The 17689-nt window shown below is 38.9% G+C and overlaps 1 protein-coding gene across 1 annotated transcript in view; it reads right to left on the bottom strand.

Annotated features, from left to right (window-relative positions):
- LOC124255279 (N-acetylgalactosaminyltransferase 7-like) overlaps positions 1–4369 on the bottom strand; it is a 32379-nt gene extending 28010 nt beyond the window's left edge. The window contains exon 1 of the mRNA XM_046689147.1: positions 3500–4369. Within this exon, the coding sequence (XP_046545103.1) occupies positions 3500–3649 (150 nt within the window). The 5' untranslated portion in view covers positions 3650–4369. The remainder of the gene's footprint in view (positions 1–3499) is intronic.
- Between the last annotated feature and the right edge of the window lie 13320 nt (positions 4370–17689).

The following is a 17689-nucleotide window of genomic DNA, read 5'->3' as shown; positions in this document are numbered from 1 at the left end:
GACAGTTATGGACATCATGTAAACACACTAAGAGATATTGATATTATTCACCTGACCACCGTGACAGTTATGGACATCATGTAAACACACTAAGAGATATTGATATTATTCACCTGACCACCGTGACAGTTATGGACATCATGTAAACACGGTAAGAGATATTGATATTATTCACCTGACCACCGTGACAGTTATGGACATCATGTAAACACGGTAAGAGATATTGATATTATTCACCTGACCACCGTGACAGTTATGGACATCATGTAAACACGGTAAGAGATATTGATATTATTCACCTGACCACCGTGACAGTTATGGACATCATGTAAACACGGTAAGAGATATTGATATTATTCAACTGACCACCGTGACAGTTATGGACATCATGTAAACGCGGTAAGAGATATTGATATTATTCACCTGACCACCGTGACAGTTATGGACATCATGTAAACGCGGTAAGAGATATTGATATTATTCACCTGACCACCGTGACAGTTATGGACATCAGGTAAACACGGTAAGAGATATTGATATTATTCACCTAACCACCGTGACAGTTATGCACGTATCAACGGCAACAGCGTATTGAAGCATTCATGGTGTCCATTTACTGATATCACGTGTCAATAGAAACAAATAATTCCCTTTGCTTCAACGGCTTGTACACGGCAAACATATCTTATTCAGTGTCTGGAACTTCAAATACCTTTTAAGTCTGCCATAAAATGTATCACCTTACACTATGTTCTGTCAGTCTCAGCGACGTAGCGTGGCGTTTTGATGAGGACCACATTGCCCCTGGCAATCTGTGGCATGTCATCTTTAACATTGCACTTCCTTACTATCAAAGGCGTCTTGGCCTCGCTGGCCTGCACAAGCAACCTGCGTGCCAGCTGAACGTAGTTCACATGGTATTGAGAGCAGCACCTGTGTTACGCCGACACTGTTCACGGAGCTTCTGCCTCCAAATGACAATAAAATATGGATTAACCGTGTACAAGTTGCATGTATGTTTATTATGTAATGATGCTGCAGTAAGGTATATCAGATACGTGTCCATTTTGCATGCATGTATATTACGTGTCTATGTAGCATACACATGAGTGTATGTCACGAGCCCATGTAGTATGTGTGTATATCACATGTCAATGTAGTATGTATGCATATCAGATACGTGTCCATGTAGCATATATGTATGTCACGTGTCCATGTAGTATGTATGTATATCACGTGTCCATGTAGTATGTATGTATATCAGATACGTGTCCATGTAGCATATATGTATTATCACGTGTCCTTGTTGCATATATTGTATATCACGTGTCCATGTAGTATGTATGCATATCAGATACGTGTCCATGTAGCATATATGTATTATCACGTGTCCATGTAGTTTTATGTATATCAGATACGTGTCCATGTAGCATGTACGTATATCACATATCAGTGTAGTATATGTATATCATGTATATCAGATACGTGTCCATGTAGCATATATGTATATCACGTGACCATGTAGTATGTATGCATATCACGTGGCCATGTAGTATGTATATCACGTGTCTATGTAGTATGTATGTATATCACGTGTCCATGTAGTATATTATGTATATCACGTGTCCGTGTAGCATAAGAAAGAGCGTAAATAGACGTAAATCAGGGACATGAAGCTATTAAAGTGTTTACTCTCGATAAGACCAGCTTGCCATGGTCTCGTCGCTATATGTCTGAAATAATGTCGATGCGACGTAAAACACAACTCAACTCGATAAGACCTGGGGCAAAGTGATAGTTCAGTATAGGGTCACAAGGTTGTACCTCCAGCAGAAGTTATAGTGTGAATGAGGTACTATAAAGCACCTAACTGGAAGTCAGCTGTGCTTATCTACACGTTAATTATAGCTGACTCCTTTCTGGGGCATGTTATAGTACTACTCAAACACTGTTAAAACAGAGTTGTTCAGGCTGTGTATATAGTTAACATCGTGTTCAGTGTCCAAATACGTTTCAAATAGTATGCGGTATTCAGGTAAATTCAGAATGTGTTCATATATTTTCAGGGCTATGTTTCACCTGTGTTCAGACAGTATTGAGACAGTATTTAGATAGTGTTTGAATAGGGTTCGAATAGTTTGCACATCGAATGCAGATAGATATCACATAGATAGTGCTAATGTTGTTAGTCCATTGTCGACAGGCTCCGCCCTTGTTTGCACTGTTTCCAGATTCAGAGAGAGTACTTTATCATTCATCAACATGATTAATCTTGCAGAACGGTACATTCGACGGCACAAAACGTGAATGGTCTCATTACATCCTCCTTTGCCACAGCCAACAGCTCGATTCATAATTCATCCGACATTCTATAGTGAGTCATGTCAGCCATAACCCGCTAGCAACGCGCAGAGACATGCCGGCTGGTTTGAACTGACTTATCTGCCATATGCTGGTGTCAGTCTAAACTCTCACATGTTCAACTGAGATGATTATCGTCTCTTGTAACAAGGGTTAAGATCGAGTGAATCTTGAACATGACAACACGCATGCATGATTGAACACTCATTGGGTATATCGGGTGTTGAAGAAGCGCTTTGTCCTGCTGTAACGACATATACTGCTCCTGTTGACGTTATCTGACAAAGCCTCAATGAAATCAACAATCCTCTGAACCATCGTATATACCCAGCGGTTCTTACATCTCAGTCGGCGCTGCATCGATACGATCTGTCATAAACTTACATACAAGTATGATACATATGTATTCTGTATCTATTAGATCTGCATAGGAGTCATTCAACTCATACACGAAGAAAGTGCATGTTAAAAACAAAAGTAATCAAACACTAAGAAAGTCTTCATACCCAAAGAAAGTATTCATACACAAAAACGTATCAACGCAACAACAACATATCCATACAATAGCAACGTATCCATTCAACAAATACGTATCCATGCTGTAATAACGTATCCATGTAACAAATACGTATTATCTATGCAACAAATACGTATCCATGCAATAATAGCGTATCAATGCAACAAATACGTAGCCATGCAACAAATACGTATCCGTGCAATAATAGCGTATCCATGTAACAAATACGTATCCATGTAACAAATACGTATCCATGCAAAAAATACGTATCCATGCAACAAATACGTATCCATGTAACAAATACGTATCCATGTAACAAATACGTATCCATGCAACAAATACGTATCCATGCAAAAAATACGTATACGTATGCACCAGGAAAGCTAGCACAAATGAAAAAAAATAGACACAGGAAATATTCTCGTATATTTTGTGGCACTGATGGCAATGTTTACTTACCTTATCAAACAAAGAAAGAAATAGGTCATTAAAGTGTACACATAATGCATATCGTTCATGAACAACCACAGTCACATGAGTTTTCAGTGATGTATTTGAGATTATATTCTCTCAAGCGCCAAGAACGATACTTGCTATGCAGAGAATATTGATTCCCCTTACCTTGTTCAGCAATTGCCTTTTTCCTTCATGCATGTAGGAATCGTCAAGGACTTTGAATATCGACACACTTGTAAACGCGAAAAACATTATCATGCCGAGCAGAGACAAAACCCGGAATCCACCTCGTCTTCTTAAACATCTGTAGAGCATCTTGTTACAATGTTCCTCTGACAAAATGCGGCTGTATATCTGTGACACTGTATATCTATGACACTGTATATCTGTGACACTGTCTCACTTATATCTGTGACACTGTATATCTCTGACACTGCATCACTGTATATCTCCGACACTGTCTCACTTATATCTCTGACACTGTATATTTCTGACACTGTCTCATTTATATCTGATACTGTATATCTCTGACACTGCCCCACTGTATATCTTCAGACAACTGTCTCACTGTATATTTTCAGACACTGCCCTATCTGTGACACTGTATATCTTCTGACACGAGCTGTATGTGTCTTCAGCAACCCGTCTAACACAACCCCATGTGTCCACCAAGCATTAACTTACAGTGTTTCCTTCTCACTGCGTCACTGTACCTCCCGAGCACAACCACAAAGTCCACCAAACATAAACTCACTGCGTTTCCTTCTTGCAGCGTCACTGTATCTCAGCGACCCACAACCCAAGCACGCGTCTAACCCAGCCTCGCTGTCTGTCTCTCGCAGTCGCAGTGTATATCCCGGAGCACTTGTGAAATATACATGAACTGATAATACAACCCCTGACGATGTGTGACGTGATGAACCGTGAAACAAAGGCAAACTGCTACGTGGCGGCACGGTCAATAAATCCGTGAGAAGGGCTTGATTTCACCAGAACAAATAGACAGGTGACAGAGCAACAGTAGGATATCAATAGCCTACTTATTATGTATACAAACACAGGTGTGTGGAGTCCTAACAGGAAAAAGTAGCGCTACAGTTATTGTTGTCGCGATTGTCAGTATTGTGTCTTTCCTTTCATGTGTTTGTTGACTACAGACATGTGAGTGGTTACTTAAGGGAGTATTTTTGCCGGAGGGAATTTTCAGCAGAGCATAGATGTATAAGTACACGTGATAACAATACGTTAGATTTTGACTTTACAGTAAGTGTTAAATTAATGTTAAACATGAGAATATGTAGCATTAATAAATGGAAATTTGTTCATATACATACAATGAGTGAGTGAGTTAATGCCGAATGTAATAATAATATAAAGAACAAAAATAGCAAACACAGAAATGAGAGTCAACCAAACGAAGTGCCGTAGCAAATCAGTACAGGCTCAAAGGAAGGCTCTCTGAACCACCGCTGCACCGAGTTTGCGTGTTGAAGAGAAGAGCAGTCCTGCCGAGTCCTTCCCTTCGATAAAGTCGGCTTGCCTGAAAAGTGAAACAGAAGGCTTTCCTTTACCTATGGTGGCTGATTAGGGCCATCGCTTTCTCGCCTTAATGTATGAATTTAATGATACTGTCCCAAACCTTGTGAGTGTGTCTTAAGAGACATGATGGCATGGCTTGATCTTTTTATAACCGTCTTGGTTGTGGTTTTGACTCCGAGGCCCATGGTACGACCCAAAGTATATACAGGGAGTCATGGAAATTGACAACTACTGTCAGTATCATTTTTTTTAGAGTCATATACAGCCTAAGAAAAGACCCTGCCAACAAACCTGATATTGTACTTTTTTTTATAAAACCAATGGCATTTTAATTTTCTGTCCCTTTGGACTCGAAAAACGCTTACGAAGTGTCAGGCTTGCATCCCACCTTGTCCGATTCCCCATCGCTCTCGGTGCCCTTGGTTTGGTACCTCCTGATCTCTTGGCGCAGGTCAGGAGTGTGCCGGGAGCACAGCCTTTCTGACAATAATACAGAAGGCTGCTGTGTTGGGGATCCTACGTATACTCGGAAATGTGCCCGTTCTGGGCCTCCTTTCACAAAGCAATAAGGTGATCGTAAGTCACTAAGGTAACCTTAGTGCAATGTTAAAGAATAGGAGTTAAGGTTAACCTTAGTAAAGGTTGCTTCGTGAAAGGAGCGCCTGGGCTGCGTATAGTGGAGGCTATGGTACCTGAGCTGATGATGAGCCTAACTCGCCTGGCTGTGTCAGGACCACTCAATCTCTCTGTAAAACATGCCAGAACAATATAATTTTCAGAAAAATAGGTATGACATGTAGGTTAAGAAGACTGTGCAACAGATTGTAAGCACAAACACAGCATCTGAAGGTCGATCCTTTTATTGCCGCCTTTGTCATGCTTGTGTCATGCCTCACCCAAAACATATAGCGCATCATGGAAAATGATAATTATACATTTCTTTGTAACAGGTTCGTATACAACCTGAAGCAAACAAACCTGACCTTTCGGGGTTTTTTTTATAAATTCAATGAAAGTAAATATTATTGAATTCTCTGTCCCTTTTGGAACTAAATTGATTAAAAATATTCAGGAAAAAACATGGCAAATATGCGGACCTTGCTTGCGAAATAACCCCAAGTGTACCAGGTTGCCCGATCACTGGATTGTCTGGTCCAGACTCGATTATTTACAGACCGCCGCCATATAGCTGGGATATTGCTGAGTGCGGCGTAAAACTAAACTCACTCACTCACTCACCAGGTTGTCCGACTCACTATTGTTCTCGGTGCCTGGGTTTGGTACCCCCAGTGTGGTGGGTGGCATTAAGAGAGGGGCTGCTGCCAGCAACACAGGCCTTCTGGCCGTCTCGGTGGGGGAGGCAGATGGAGGCAGTGCCAGCACTTCTTGGGAGAAGTCCTGTTGTGTATGCTATGTGTAGAGGGGACAATGGTCCTGAGATGATGATGAGACTGATCAGCCTGACTGTGCCAGCATCAACCTAACACTCTTTGTTACATTCATTTATTTTAATCTGTAAATGATAATTATATTAATTGATAAAACAATACAAATCTTAGATATGCTATGATATATGATATGATATGATATATGCTATATGTGACATGACATGACATGACATAACATGACGACAACATGACTTGACATGAAACGACACGACACGACACGACACGACATGACATGACATGACGTGACATGAGACAGAACGCGATAGCTTTACTAACAAGGGCTTAACAGTATAACATTTAAACTGTTAATGGTACGTGAGGATTCATAAGAGCACCTGCAAAATAGTGAGTGAGTTTGTTTTACGCCGCACTCAGCAATATTTCAGCTATATGGCGGCGGTCTGTAAATAATCGAGTCTGGACCAGACAATCTAGTGATCAACAGCATGAGCATCGATCTGCGCAATTAGGAACAGATGACATGTGTCAACCACGAGGCTGACCACCCGATTCCGTTAGTCGCCTCTTACGATAAGCATGGGTTACTGAAGGTTCATTCTAACCCGGACCTTCACGGGTTCATGACATGACATGACAACATAACATGACATGACATGATATTATATGATATGCATTAAATATGATATATATTCTATTGGTTCACAGTAGGTTTTGTCGTTCTTTTACCTTGTTAAAACATATACCGTGTAAATACGACACGTCACACCCTTTCTCATTTTCCTGTTACGATAGCTACACAACTACTGGGTTTTGTGGATAATAGCACTCTTATAAATTTGTCCACAGAACATGTCTCTTACAAGTATGTACAATACAGTGCTATAATGTTACAGTGTTTTCATTGAAGCCTCTCGCATATGTTGCACTGATTTTCTTTTCATGTCAGTGTCTATGTGCGACAGGTGTACATATATCTATTAAACACCTAAAACCACATTTACGGTTAGTGTCTTTTGGTCGTTTTTTTTTAAATTTACGACTGTGTCACCTTTTATCACGTCGAGGTGAGGACAATAGAAATCTTCGACATTGCGATGAAAAATGAATTGTAAATATACTGACTTTTATCAGATTGAAATACAAAGTGTTGTGTCGTACAGCAGCTGTTGTTGTATTGATGTTGAGATTAATATCAACCTTCTCCTCGGACATACGTGACAATACGAAAACGAGGATTCAAATTTCCATGGTTCAATGAAATGTGCTTTAGTTGCCTGGGCCACTCGGCAGTACTGTGACTTCCATTAAGACGTTAACGAGGACCCTACAGCGTCACTGATAGACATCCACATATCTGAGGTTCCATATTCGCCATTATACCTTCAGGCGTGCAATCTAATTGCTAGCCTGTCGTACAGACCCTGAAGCATATATATCCAAGAAAGCCAACGCAAGTCTAGAAAATGTGGCAAGTCTAGATTTCCTCAGCTTCAGGTCTCAGGGCTCCTTTTCATTATATTATTTTTTTTTTTTTACTATGAACTTTTTTCAGTAAAATATGTTCATTTCAGAGATTAGTTGTTAGTCTATCTAATCGCCAAACACACACGATGTGGCTAATTCGAACATGATCGAGTTATAGCCTAAATACACTTGTAAATGTACAGAAAGTGACCTATTGTAACTCAGTTGAGTTCAAATGCAAGGTAGACGACGAGGAATAAATTACAGGCCGTGGTATATAAAAAACCGCGATTGGAGCTCCGTGGTGTATTGAACTACTGTAACAGGTCCATACTATACTCAGGAAGCGCTATTTAAGGCCCGTGGTGTATTGAAGAACCGCTTTTACAGACCCGTTGTATATTCAAGAAAGGCTACATAAGAGGCCCGTAGTAAACTGAAGAAACACTACTATAGGACAGTCAAGTCAAAACATTGATTACACAACAGTCTCGTTTCCTGTTGACTGGGTTCCGTCCTATTTCGCAACAGTACAATAACCAGTCCAGAATTTTAGGAACAATTCATTTAACTGGATACATAAATATTAATCAGTATTATTTGATACATCTAAGCACTGGTATATTGCAACACTACGCTCCTTATAATCCTTGCAAACATGTCGTGCAGCGAGCACTGACAAAAAGAATGCTGGAAATCCTGGAAATCTCAAAACGAGGCTCTGCCGATAGAAACGTTTGGCGGTCTGGTACGGACTTGATATTATATCAATCACATTGTGCGTTACAGAACTACACTGAATAAGCGCAAAAAACACATAACAGGTGTAACCAGTGAACCAGATGCTTTGTGAATCATTTTACGACCTCATCAAACTTGGGCTGTCTTTCACGTCTTAGTTAAGGTCATGTTGCCTACACCGCGCCATAAATTATAGATATACGATGTTATTAAATTTTAAAATTAAAATTCGTTTGTAAATACCATTTTCTTATGAAACAAGAAATTGGAATTCAGTGTAACCATAGTTGTTTGTGATGTCTATTTTCACTTTCACACGAGATCGGTGTATTGAAGAACCACTTTCAAAGACCCGTGGTATATTGAAGAGACACTATTATAGACACGTAGCATATTAAAGAAAGGTTATTACAGAGCCTTGAGTGGTATATTGAAGAAACACAATTACAGACCCGTGGTATATTGAAGAGACACTATTACAGACCCGTGGTATATTGAAGAACCACTTTTACAGATCAGAGGTAAATTGAAGAAAAACTATATTAAGCCCTTTTGTATATTGAAGAAATTTTATTACAGAGCAGTGGTGTTTTGAAGAACCAATGTTACAGACCCGTGGTATATTGAAGAAAGGCTATTACAGAGCAGTGGTGTATTGAAGAACCAATGTTACAGACCCGTGGTATATTAAAGAAAGGCTATTTCATAGCAGTGGTATATTGAAGAACCACTGTTACAGACCCGTGGTATATTGAAGAACTACTATTACAGAGCAGTGGTATATTGAAGAACCACTATTACAGACCCGTAGTATATTGAAGAAACACAATTTTAGGCCTTTGGTATATTGAAGAAAGACTATTACAGAGCAGTGGTATATTGAAGAACCACCGTTACAGACCCGTAGTATATTGAAGAAACACAGTTTTAGGCCCGTGGTATACTGAAGAAAGGCTATTACAGAGCAGTGGTATACTGAAGAAAGGCTATTACAGAGCAGTGGTACATTGAAGAAAGGCTATTACAGAGCAGTGGTATATTGAAGAAAGGCTATTACAGAGCAGTGGTACATTGAAGAAAGGCTATTACAGAGCAGTGGTATATTGAAGAAAGGCTATTAGAGCGCAGTGGTATATTGAACAAAGGCTATTAAAGAGTAGTGGTGTATTGAAGAAAGGCTATTACAGAGCAGTGGTATATTGAAGAAAGGCTATTACAGATCCGTAGTTTACAGGAGAGCCGCTGTTATAAACCAGTGGCATGTTGAATAACCACTATTACAGACCAGTGGAACACAGTCAGAAGCATGTGGTATATTGAGGAACAACTATTATAGGCCTGTGGTATGCTGAAGAACCACTGTTACAGACCCATTGCATAAATGTTGTAGGACCGCTATTACAGGCCTGTGAAACGTTGAAAATGGCCATTACATTCCCGTGGCATGTTGAAGAACTATTGTAGACGCGAAGTGTGTTGAAGAATCAATGTTGCAGGCCTTTTGATATATTGAAGTACTTTTGCTATTTTCACATGAAGGTGAACGTTTCACTATTTAGTAAGTGGCTAAATCAAATTCTTTTGGTAACTGCCCATTTATTACAGCATTAGACACCATTAATGGCAACAACGCCTTTTCTGTACTATCATAGCTACGTTTCGTTATATACCCTGTTGCAGTTGTCAAGAAAGACTTCACTTCTAATCCATTAATTGTGCCTACTTTGTCATCCGTCATCTTTAAAGAAACGCTTCTGAAACACCTGTCCACTTGTTCTTTATATAAAGCTGAGTTGATTAAAGGAGTTGTTCAACATGCAATTTAAGTCACATCAAACCCAATCCATCATTCTATTCAATATTAAGGCCTCGGGCTCATGTACAATTGATTAAAAGAAGGCATTTAGAACATGAGTACAACAGCAAAAAAATATACATGTATACAATTTTGGAGATTGATGGCATCTTTAAAGTAATTTGCCACTCATTTTAGAACCTAACACCAGAGGATCGCAATGTTTTTTTATCAAGTTAATCATGGGAAATATGAGAAAAGACAAAAAATGAAATGTTTTAAACAAATTTTAACAAACGCTGTGGTTATCAATACAAAATTTTATACAATGAGAAGAAAACTGAAGTTTCTTGGTTATATTTTATGCATAATTTCCAATTCATCCACCCTGAAAGGAAGCATATGGCGTGCACATTTGAAGCAGTACATTTTCAATACATTTTCAACAATAAATATATACCACTGACTTCTGGTACCTCGAATATAAGCGAGATCAATAAAGAGGAAATTCTATCACTTACATGTCTACGACTGACTTCTGTTATCTCGAACATAAGCCAGATCAATAAAGAGGAAATTCTATCACTTTACACGTCTACGACTGACTTCTGTTATCTCGAATATAAGCGATATCAATAAAGAGGAAATTCTATCACTTACACGTCTACGACTGACTTCTGTTATCTCGAATATAAGCGAGATCAATAAAGAGGAAATTCTATCACTTACACGTCTACGACTGACTTCTGTTATCTCGAACATAAGCGATATCAATAAAGAGGAAATTCTATCACTTTACACGTCTACGACTGACTTCTGTTATCTCGAATATAAGCGATATCAATAAAGAGGAAATTCTATCACTTACACGTCTACCACTGACTTCTGTTATCTCGAATAAAAGCGAGATCAATAAAGAGGAAATTCTATCACTTACACGTCTACGACTGACTTCTGTTATCTCGAATATAAGCGATATTAATAAAGAGGAAATTCTATCACTTACACGTGTACGACTGACTTCTGTTATCTTCTGTGAAGAGTACAAGGTTTCAATTATAAGTATGTACCGCGAAGTTCTGTTAAGTCGAAGTAAAGTGTGATAAAAAATGGGGAAACTTTGAATACATACATACGATTGACATTATATATAGGTATTATCATACGAGCATTGTGTCTTGCTGATTTCAGGAAACGAGTGTCAGGATTCAGTATTTCCGGAGGAAGAGATTCGTTCACGGGACTCGTAGAGTCAGTCTGATTTATATACTGTTTTGGCTATGAAACTACTTGATAAACAGGGGCGGTGGGGTAGCCTAGTGGTTAAAGTGTTCGGTCGTCACGCCGAAGACCCGGGTTCGATTCCCCACATGGAAGCCCATTATATGGTGTCCACAGCCGTGATATTGCTGGAATATTGCTAAAAGCGGCGTAAAAGTAAACTCACTCACTCACATGATAAACACTTTTATGCTGAAAAAGTGCAAGACAAAAAAGTTCAGTTCCTTGCAAACCTGCCCTTTAACTGCATTGAGAGTTCTCAAGCCCCGCAATACGCTGTACAGAGTTGCGTCCCTTGGGCAAATCTTACGATCTTATGATTAATCGTAGATTAATCCGGGTTATGAGTGTCTGATTCATTACCCGTGCTCGTAGTCAAACATCGAACTCCTCCCTCCCCTCATACTTAGCTTTCATTATATTTCCCTCTGTTTTCAGGAACGCGGTACAAATATGATTGAAACAAGGAATTCAAGAGACTCTACTCGTAAATCAGGAAACCAGCTAGGATATTTGTCAAGTACCATCCGCTTTTAACAAAGGTCAGGTCACTTTCCCTGATTCACATATAACATACTAGATGAAATATATTTGCTGACGTCATTGTCTACATATATATCGCATCTCAAATGAGAAATAAACAAAACAATTTGTCGATTGTAACTTTGTTGGGTGTGATTATAGTGAGTAAAGACTGCAGAAGCTGCAATCAGCTAGCATTTTGCATCTATATTGTCCTCTGTATTCAATATTCATCTGCCACAGAACGCGATAGCCTTTCTAACAAGGGCTTAACAGTATAACATTTAAACTGTTAATCGTAAGTGAATATTCATAAGATAACCTGCAAATTTGTGAGTGAGTTTAGTTTTACGCCGCACTCAGCAATATTCCCGCTATATGGCGACGGTCTGTAAGTAATACAGTCTGGACCAGACGACCCAGTGATCAACAGACGAGCATCGATCTACGCAATTGGGATATGTGTCAACCAAGTCAGCGAGCCTGACAACCCGATTCCGTTGTAATGGTGTCCTCCCATTTGTGAGAACTCCCAGTTGTGAGACACATTAATTAATGGTTCAGTGCACATAGGTGGTGTTTCCGGATCCCCACAATGAAAGTTGGGTCAGCCCAGTTGTTGAAGAGTACCCACAGGAGGCATAGTTCATTGATGAGTTGATTAATGAAATAGATTATCAAAGATTTTATTTACAAAGAAGAAATAGTTCATTAAATATTCTATTTATTCAGAAGAATATGTAATTATGATAACACATTTTATTGACTATTATGAAGTTTGAAAGTCATTTTGGATTAAACATATTTTATTATTATTTATGAAAATGAATGGGGATTGGTGAGCAAGCATTACTGCTTATGTTAACACCGCTCCCATGCAACATAAAATACAAAATGAAATGGAGGATGTGACGTCATCGATATTGACTGTTGCATGAATATATTTTAACTGCATATAAATATATACAGATTACATCAAATACAACTATTCTCTAAGTAGTCATAATTAGAGAGTTACAGTTGTGCGTGTCTAACAAGCTATTGTAGAAATATAAATCAATCATGAGAAGGTTGTTGAGTTAATTTAAGTATTTTCCTGAGAAAATGTGAAGGGTTGTGTCTTGATGATGTAATCGTGGACGAATTCAACTATTTTCTGGTTTACACAAGAAGTAAATTCTTGTTTCCGTTCAAAATGGTATCCAGGTTATAACGGTAGTGTAACATACATATTAGTTCTTATCAAGTGAGAAAATAGTGTAGGGCGTTTTCACTCTGATGTTGACAAGAGCAACATGGACTGTCTGTTAAATGTCTGTTATACTTATCGGCGTTAAGGTCGCTACATCCGAGCCTGAGGCAGCAATGAACGATTTGACAAAAACAAGATCCATAATTAAGGTCAATATAAATCTTGTTTTGGTTATTGTAATTAGGTTTTCAAATTCTGTGAGACTACATGACTCTTGGTAGGGCATTCCATAAATGTACTGTGTCGAGTAAAAAGGATTTGGCATAACAGGCAGTTCGACTGTAAATGCCTTGTATTTCAGAGTTATTTCTTAAAACTATAGCTTGTAGTTTCGGAGGCAGGGTAAATCTGACTAGGTAAATTAAAATTTCTTTCAAATGATCATGAAGTTACCTACACAAAGTGTTTAATTTTTAAAGACATTTACCGGAGCATGTTAATCAATTTATCTTATAAAGTTTCATTAAGTTACCTCCAAAAGATTCAGTTACAAAGCAAATCAGTAATTAGCTAGGGTTAATCCATTCTATCAGGCAGGGGTATGGTGTGTTTCTTTCTTTGTTAATTACCTACTCCACTGTCTCATAACTGGGAGTAGACCGATCCCGTTAGTCGCCTCTTACGACAAACATGGGTTACTGAAGATCAATTCCAATCTGAATCTTCACGGGTCCCTTTGCAAAATAACAATATAGTCGACTTGGTAGCAGGTTAGTTTCAAACAGTTACACTATTTCTCTTCATCATATACATGATCGTATACTTAGCTGTTGGCTAATTTGTTGCGTTTCCACTTGTAATTGTTAAAATAGTGAAACAATATCAAGTGCTGAAGTGGAGCTAGGTCAATACCGCCATGTGTCACACACAGCGGTTTGTTCAGAGAGGTCGGATCAATTGTATAGGAAATTATCGTCGTGACCTTTATCATATAGATATGAATTAAGTGTGTTACATTGCTGTAAGTGTGCTTTATGTAAATATTGTTGTTAGACGGTAATGGAAAGATAAATGTTGGATAATGTAACAAAGTAGGGAACGTGACAAGTGATTGCATGCGTAGAAGAGATATATTATATTAATGTATGTACTTCCTGTGGACCTGAAGCAAGCTGGGGTCGGTTGACCGACCGATGACCATGGTGAGTGAGTGAGTGAGTGGGTCAGCAATATTCCATGACGTCAGCGGGTAGTGTGTAGGACAGGCGAAAATAATATTCTGTTTATTACCGAAGTCGTCAAATTCAGGAAAATAAACCAAAATATACTTTCAGACATAGGCTGGCTACCCACCGTCGTCGCTTGTAGAACGCAACGTCATAGAATAAACGTGGCGTCATAGCACATGACGTCACGTCACCATGAAAAGTGATATTTTGCCCCATATGAACCCCATATTTTCGCCCTCGTATGTAATAACATAACTATATCACCTTCAAGATGGCTAGTCTGACGTAAGGGTTCGGCCGATACCGCTATATTCAGATTACGGGAATTACGTCATTGTTAACTAGCGTGAAGATAAAGCAGCAATTACAGTGGAATGTCATAATCCCTCACTTGCGGACATTTTGTTATGGACATATGAAACCTGAATAACGATTATATGACGAAAAGGATACCTTTATGCGTAACAGACACAATAGCCAAAAACATTACCCGGGTATATGGAAGCTGGTTTAAATGTAAAACATAATGAGGAATATTAACGAGTTGTATTGACGTACTTTTGACATTGCGTCCGTGGTAACCTGACTGCAATTCGTTACAGGGATGAAATTCTGCAACGTCATCTTTACCTGTCATCAACCCTCAACGTCACGTTTTCCAACAGGACAACGCCAGACCGCACGTGGCTCGCATCACGATGGACTACCTGACGAATCAGAACATCACAGTTCTTCCCTGGCCTTCAAAATCCCCGATTTGAACCCAATAGAGCATTTGTGGGACCAGCTTGGGAAACGCGTTCGACGTCGTCAGCCTCAACCCCAAACGTTGCAACAACTGTCTCAAGCCTTGCAGGAGGAATGGAGGAGGATCCCCAAGCACGGATTCAAAGACTGATCATGTCCATGGACAGGAGGTGCCAAGCTGTGTTGCAAGCTCGAGGTGGTCACAACAGGTACTGACCTCCACGCCATCTGTACGCCCGGTGCAATGGTTTCAGAGACAAATGATAGCTGCATGTTGTAAAGCTGACTCTTGACAACATCCATGTGAAATTTTACGTTCGTGCGATCATTAGTTAAAGTTTTATTTGGAAACAAAATAAAGTGTTTACATTCCTGAGTTTTCACCTGTGCGTTTCTTTTTTTGCAGAGTAATATATACAGATTACATCAAATACAACTATTCTCTAAGTAGTCATAATTAGAGAGTTACAATTGTGCGTGAACAACAAGCTATTGTAGGAATATAAATCAATAATGAGAAGGTTGTTGAGTTAATTTAAGTATTTTCCTGAGAAAATGTGAAGCGTTGTGTCTTGATGATGTAATCGTGGACGAATTCAACTATTTTCTGCTGGTTTACACAAGAAGTAAATTCCTGTTTCCGTTCAAAATGGTATCCAGGTTATAACGGGTAATGTAAAATACATATAAGTTCTTATCAAGTGAGAAAATAGTGTAGGTCGTTTTCACTCTGATGTTGACAAGAGCAACATGGACTGTCTGTTAAATGTCTGTTATACTTATCGGCGTTTAGGTCGCTACATCCGAGCCTGAGGCAGCAATGAACGATTTGACAAAAACAAGATCCATAATTAAGGTCAATATAAATCTTGTTTTGGTTATTGTAATTAGGTTTTCAAATTCTGTGAGACTACATGACTCTTGGTAGGGCATTCCATAAATGTACTGTGTCGAGTAAAAAGGATTTGGCATAACAGGCAGTTCGACTGTAAATGCCTTGTATTTCAGAGTTATTTCTTAAAACTATAGCTTGTAGTTTCGGAGGCAGGGTAAATCTGACTAGGTAAATTAAAATTTCTTTCAAATGATCATGAAGTTACCTACACAAAGTGTTTAATTTTTAAAGACATTTACCGGAGCATGTTAATCAATTTATCTTATAAAGTTTCATTAAGTTACCTCCAAAAGATTCAGTTACAAAGCAAATCAGTAATTAGCTAGGGTTAATCCATTCTATCAGGCAGGGAGTATGGTGTGTTTTCTTTCTTTGTTAATTACCTACTCCACTGTCTCATAACTGGGAGTAGACCGATCCCGTTAGTCGCCTCTTATGACAAACATGGGTTACTGAAGATCAATTCCAATCTGAATCTTCACGGGTCCCTTTGCAAAATAACAATATAGTCGACATGGTAGCAGGTTAGTTTCAAACAGTTACACTATTTCTCTTCATCATATACATGATCGTATACTTAGCTGTTGGCTAATTTGTTGCGTTTCCACTTGTAATTGTTAAAATAGTGAAACAATATCAAGTGCTGAAGTGGAGCCAGGTCAATACCGCCATGTGTCACACACAGCGGTTTGTTCAGAGAGGTCGGATCAATTGTATAGGGAAATTATCGTCGTGACCTTTATCATATAGATATGAATTAAGTGTGTTACATTGCTGTAAGTGTGCTTTATGTAAATATTGTTGTTAGACGGTAATGGAAAGATAAATGTTGGATAATGTAACAAAGTAGGGAACGTGACAAGTGATTGCATGCGTAGAAGAGATATATTATATTAATGTATGTACTTGCTGTGGACCTGAAGCAAGCTGGGGTCGGTTGACCGACCGATGACCATGGTGAGTGAGTGAGTGAGTGGGTCAGCAATATTCCATGACGTCAGCGGGTAGTGTGTAGGACAGGCGAAAATAATATTCTGTTTATTACCGAAGTCGTCAAATTCAGGAAAATAAACCAAAATATACTTTCAGACATAGGCTGGCTACCCACCGTCGTCGCTTGTAGAACGCAACGTCATAGAATAAACGTGGCGTCATAGCATTGTTCATGACGTCACGTCACCATGAAAAAGTGATATTTTGCCCCATATGAACCCCATATTTTCGCCCTCGTATGTAATAACATAACTATATCACCTTCAAGATGGCTAGTCTGACGTAAGGGTTCGGCCGATACCGCTATATTCAGATTACGGGAATTACGTCATTGTTAACTAGCGTGAAGATAAGCAGCAATTACAGTGGAATGTCATAATCCCTCACTTGCGGACATTTTGTTATGGACATATGAAACCTGAATAACGATTATATGACGAAAAGGATACCTTTATGCGTAACAGACACAATAGCCAAAAACATTACCCGGGTATATGGAGAAGCTGGTTTAAATGTAAAACATAATGAGGAATATTAACGAGTTGTAT

The sequence above is a fragment of the Haliotis rubra genome, unplaced genomic scaffold (assembly GCF_003918875.1).
Source record: "Haliotis rubra isolate DU_JTF1 unplaced genomic scaffold, ASM391887v1 Scf6, whole genome shotgun sequence".
Lineage (NCBI taxonomy): Eukaryota > Metazoa > Mollusca > Gastropoda > Lepetellida > Haliotidae > Haliotis > Haliotis rubra.
The sequence above is the reverse complement of the archived record's forward strand: the minus strand, read 5'-3'. Positions and strand labels throughout refer to the sequence as shown.